The sequence below is a fragment of the Myxocyprinus asiaticus genome, chromosome 49, assembly GCF_019703515.2.
Source record: "Myxocyprinus asiaticus isolate MX2 ecotype Aquarium Trade chromosome 49, UBuf_Myxa_2, whole genome shotgun sequence".
Classification (NCBI taxonomy): Eukaryota; Metazoa; Chordata; class Actinopteri; order Cypriniformes; family Catostomidae; genus Myxocyprinus; species Myxocyprinus asiaticus.
In genome coordinates, this window is record NC_059392.1 from 4,096,083 (window position 1) to 4,102,148 (window position 6,066).

The 6,066-nt window shown below is 35.0% G+C and overlaps 1 protein-coding gene across 1 annotated transcript; it reads right to left on the reverse strand.

Annotated features, from left to right (window-relative positions):
- Nucleotides 1-411: 411 nt before the first annotated feature.
- LOC127438305 (transmembrane reductase CYB561D2) lies at nucleotides 412-5,283 on the reverse strand. Its single transcript, XM_051693804.1, has 3 exons — nucleotides 5,103-5,283; nucleotides 1,471-1,508; nucleotides 412-1,357 (listed from the first exon to the last, which is right to left on the reverse strand). Exons 1-3 carry the CDS (start codon nucleotides 5,227-5,229, stop codon nucleotides 854-856), a joined length of 669 nt encoding a protein of 222 aa, XP_051549764.1. The 5' UTR covers nucleotides 5,230-5,283; the 3' UTR covers nucleotides 412-853.
- Between the last annotated feature and the right edge of the window lie 783 nt (nucleotides 5,284-6,066).

Genomic DNA, 6,066 nt, shown 5'->3' on the forward strand with positions numbered 1-6,066 from the left:
CAATTAATAATTGATATTTATGTTGTATTTTATAGAAGAAAATACATTAAAATTATATTTTACATAAACTTCAATATCGTTAAAAGGAGCTTTTCATGAATAACAAATAATTGAATGGCAAAACTGAATCTCCTATGACATCAGTCATTATCTGGGCTGTTCAGCCGTGACGTCAATTTGTAGGTGAACCCGGAAGTATAATTCGCCATTGGTGCCCTCGGGATTTTTCTATGGAGTTTTTATAATGGTGTTTTTGAATTTATGTGTAAAATAAGGTCTGTGGTATACATTACTTGACGATACGTGGACTTATTGTTCTACAACATATAATACACACAGTCATACCTCAAACGGGAAGTTTGAAACCATATTGAATTAAAATACTTTTTTTTTTTTTTTTTTTTTTTTTTAAACGCACGGCAGCTTCAAAGTTCCCGTTTGAGGTATGACAGTGTGCAATTTATATTGTAGAACAATAAGTCAACGTATCGTCAAGTAATGTATACCACAGACCTTATTATACACAAGTTCAAAAACTCCATAGATCACGAGGGAACCCATGGCGAATTAGACTAACGGTTTTTTGGACTACAAGTTGAACAGCTTTATTGCCACCAAAATTAAGTCCCTAAATGCAGTCAAGGATATATATATATACACACGCACACACACTTTTTCAGTCAACTTCATTTTATACATCAGTAATAAAAATTACAAGTCGTTGCACTAAGTATCTTCACATACAGTATTTACAGAACAAAATAAAATTGTCAAGATTGGTCAGTAACTGGCAACTCTGATACGGATGGTACATTCCCAACAAGTCTGAATTCTTGCGTATTATTCACCACCTTCAATACTGCTGTCGTTTCTTGGCCATGTAAGCATTTGTAACCTGACTCATTATAACCAGAGCGCAGAGAGTTGGACAGAGGGCCACCAGATACCACATATACCCGCTTACGCTGGCACTGAACCAAACAGAACAGAGTCCAAGAAACAGGCTGGTGCTGCCTAGAAGGTACGTCAGAAGACCTGAGGTGGCATGGTATCGTTTCAGCTTTGCCAGTGACCAGCCTTTGGCTAGCTTGGGGTAAAGCAGAGAAAGTCCTCCAAGCGATTGTACCACAACAACCGTCACTGTTATGACACCGATTAACCCATGCCATGATGTGAAATGTGGCTTTCCATTGAGGCTTTTGTTGTAAAAGATAGTGATCAGACCCACAGTTGCACATGAAACGCACAAACACTGCAGGATCCAGTGTAGACGGCCTTTAGTTTTGTGTTTTAACTTCCGGACAGGAGACGAATAGGGGTTGAAGAGGAGGATGGCTTCAGTCATGAAAAATGAGAACTGGGAGGAGAACAGATTTGTGAAGTGAAGGGATGATATTTCTCAATGCAAACTTACGGTATAATTTACATACTGAACCATCTAGGCCTTATACATTTTTTCACAATACTCACAGCAAGAGTCATGAGGAACGGATGCCAAGAGAACAGACCTGTGAACAAACAAAAAGTGGGAGATCTCAAACTTTCGTGGACCCAGCAAAGTGAAGACATTTCCAATTGTTTTTGCCATTTCAGACTTTTGATTATTAGTTTTTATTTTTTTGACATCATAAGTGTTTGGTGAAAACAAACTACAAATGCTTTTTATATTATTATATTAAATATATTCTTAATTTTTAATATAATAATAAAATATCAATTTTAATTTTTTTGTGATATATTTCTGATATCTATATATTCTAAAGATATAACAGAAATATATCTATCTATATACATATATATATATATATATATATAATTACAAATATGTTGGTATTATATGAATAAACTTTTGTGCATGATTATCATCAGAATATGTATCAGAAATATATAACATATGAAACATACTATATTTTTAATAATACAAAAAGTATATATTTAATTTGATACTTTTTATTAAAAAAATGCAATAACTATTTACAACTATATAACTATAACACATTACTATATCATATATTAATATTATCATAAAATATTTAGCATAATAGAAAAGCACAGGATGTTATTATATTATTAAAAATATAGATAGACAGATAGATAGATGATAGACAGACAGACAGACAGATAAATGGATGATAGACAGATAGATGACAGACAGATAAATGGATGATAGACAGACAGACAGTCAGATAGACAGATAAAGATGGATGATAGACAGATAAATGGATGATAGACAGATAGACAGACAGACAAAAAGATAGATAATAGATAGACAGACAGACGGATGTATGGACGGATAGATAGATAGATAGATGACAGACAGATAGACAGACAAAGATGGATATAGATAGACAGAAAGACAGACAGACAGAAAGGTGGATGGATGGATGATAGATAGATAGATAGATAAAGATGGATGATAGATAGACAGATAAATGGATGATAGATAGACAGACAGACAGAAAGATAGATAGATAATAGATAGACAGACAGATGGATGGATGGATGATAGATAGATAGATAGATAGACAGAAAGACAGACAGACAGATGGATGGATGGATAGATAGACAGATAGACAGATAGATAGATAGATAGACAGACAAACAGAAAGATAGACAGATAGATAGACAGACAGACAGAAAGACAGAAAGATAGATAGATAATAGATAGACAGACAGACGGATAGATAGACAGATAGATAGATAGATGACAGACAGAGAGACAGATAAATAGATAGACAGACAGATAGATGGATGGATGATAGATAGATAGATAGACAGATAAAGATGGATGATAGATAGACAGACAGAAAGACAGACAGACAGATGGATGGATAGATGGATAGATAGATAGATAGATAGATAGATAGATAGATAGATAGATGACAGACAGAGACACAGATAAATAGACAGACAGACAGAAAGATAGATAGATAATAGACAGACAGACGGATGGATGGATAGATAGATAGATAGATAGATAGATAGATAGATAGATAGATAGATGACAGACAGAGACACAGATAAATAGACAGACAGACAGAAAGATAGATAGATAATAGACAGACAGACGGATGGATGGATGGATGGACGGATAGATAGATAGATAGATAGATGACAGACAGAGACACCGATAAATAGACAGACAGAAAGATAGATAGATAGACAGATAAAGATGGATGATAGATAGACAGATAGACAGACAGACGGACGGACGGATGGATGGATAGATAGATAGATAGATAGATAGATGACAGACAGAGACACAGATAAATAGACAGACAGACAGAAAGATAGATAGATAATAGACAGACAGACGGATGGATGGATGGATGGATGGACGGATAGATAGATAGATAGACAGATGACAGACAGAGACACAGATAAATAGACAGACAGACAGATAGATGGATAGACAGATAAAGATGGATGATAGATAGACAGATAGACAGACAGACGGACGGATGGACGGACGGATGGATAGATAGACAGATTGATAGATAGATAGATAGATAGATAGACAGACAGACGGATGGATGGATGGACGGATAGATAGATAGATAGATGACAGACAGAGAGACAGATAAATAGACAGACAGACAGATGGATGGATGATAGATAGATAGATAGATAGATAGATAGACAGATAAAGATGGATGATAGATAGACAGACAGATAGACAGACAGACAGATGGATGGATAGATAGATAGATGACAGACAGAGACACAGATAAATAGACAGACAGACAGAAAGATAGATAGATAATAGACAGACAGACAGATGGATGGATGGATGGACAGATAGATAGATAGATAGATAGATAGATAGATAGATAGATAGATAGATAGATGACAGACAGAGACACAGATAAATAGACAGACAGACAGATAGATAGATAGACAGATAAAGATGGATGATAGATAGACAGATAGACAGACAGACGGACGGATGGACGGACGGATGGATAGATAGACAGATTGATAGATAGATAGACAGACAGACAGACAGATGGATGGATGGATGGACGGATAGATAGATAGATAGATGACAGACAGAGAGACAGATAAATAGACAGACAGACAGATGGATGGATGATAGATAGATAGATAGATAGATGGATGATAGATAGATAAATAGATAGATAGATGGATGATAGATAGATAGATAGATAGATAGATAGATAGATGACAGACAGAGAGACAGATAAATAGATAGATAGATAGATAGATGACAGACAGAGAGACAGATAAATGGATGATAGATAGACAGACAGTCAGACAGATGGCAGATAGACAGACATACAGATAGATAGATAGATAGATAGATAGATAGATAGATGACAGACAGAGAGAGACAGATAAATGGATGATAGACAGACAGACAGATAGATGGATGGATGATAGATAGATAGATAGATAGATAGATGACAGACAGAGAGACAGATAAATGGATGATAGACAGACAGACAGATAGATGGATGGATGATAGATAGATAGACAGACAAAGATGGATATAGATAGACAGATAGACAGACAGAAAGTTAGATAGATAGATAATAGATAGACAGACAGACGGATGGATGGATGGATGGATGGATGGACGGATAGATAGATAGATAGATGACAGACAGAGACACAGATAAATAGATAGACAGACAGATAGCTGAATGGATGATAGATAAAGATGGATGATAGATAGACAGAAAGACAGACAGACAGATGGATGGATGGATGGATGGATAGATAGATAGATAGATAGACAGATTGAAAGATAGATAGATAGACAGACATAAAGAAAGATAGATAGATAGATAGATAGATAGATAGACAGATAGACAGAAAGATAGATATATAATAGACAGACAGACGGATGGATGGATGGATGGATGGATGGACGGATAGATAGATAGATGACAGACAGAGAGACAGATAAATAGATAAACAGATGGATGGATGATAGATAGATAGATAGATAGATAGATAGATAGATGACAGACAGATAAATGGATGATAGATAGATAGATAGATAGATAGATAGATAGATAGATCTAAAAAAAATCTGATGACTGTGGTTTTAACAGTTTGTGGATGTTTTTTGTACTCACTGGTTCCAGGTTTGGTCAGCACAGTAATGAAGCCAGTGAAGACAGCACACAACACATGAGTGAAGATGCCGCACACTATCCGACTGTAGCTGTACAGTTTCGGCTCCGACTCGAGATACACCGACATATTAAACTGGGTTCCTCTCAAATAAATATGAAACAGGTCGTCAAAAACAGGCAATTAACAGACATGTACATTCAGATCAGCGTGTAAAATTGTTTAACCCCATTATGAATCACTACAGGGAACTCAACTGAAGAGCAAAATTCCGGTTAGAAATCAGACTGTCAAAATAAAAGTCCCGACGCAGGGCACAAATAAAAACACAGCAATTAATATTTGTTCATTTGGTAATTTTCATGCATATAATGTAAATACTAGTAAAAACAATTGCCTCAACCAAAGTCTGCCTTTTATATCTGTCTTTTTTTCAACACATTTTTGACTTTTAATTTGGAAAATTGCGACTAATTTCTTCCAGATTGCCTCTGTTCTAGAAATTCCTTTGCACATGCTGACGTGGGGTTTGATGTTTACATCCAAGACTTTAAATCTTTGGACCTGCAGGGATCACACCGTTTTGTTTTGTTTTGTTCTCAATTCGAGAGTGAATTAATGCAATTAAATGAAGATAAATGATCTTTGTCTAATATAGATGTTATCAGATGTAACCTCCCTTACTAATAAAATATAACAGTATTTTACCATTTAAATTCCCATACAGTTTTACATTACATAAATATAATACGCATATTTATTTTTCCTGTTAGTGTCACTTGCATAATTATGCATTCTTTATTAATTATACTTTATAATATTTTGTAATGTTTAAAATACACCAAGTAGTTGAAACTGAGGTTTATATTCTTGGCTAATGTTATTGGCCATTGTTGTGATTTGTCCCCAGTATATGCAAATTTGTCCCAAATGTAGTTACAGCCATATTCCCGGGACAATAGTGAT

What these genes read in the sequence shown, in the direction of transcription:
- LOC127438305 (XM_051693804.1), bottom strand. Translation starts at nt 5,229, where the DNA reads ATGTCGGTGTATCTCGAGTCGGAGCCGAAACTGTACAGCTACAGTCGG. An exon ending in GCTGACCAAACCTGGAACCA is followed by an intron (nt 1,509 to 5,102) that starts GTGAGTACAAAA and finishes GTTTGTTCACAG; the next exon opens with GTCTGTTCTCTTGGCATCCG. An exon ending in CGTTCCTCATGACTCTTGCT is followed by an intron (nt 1,358 to 1,470) that starts GTGAGTATTGTG and finishes TTCTCCTCCCAG; the next exon opens with TTCTCATTTTTCATGACTGA.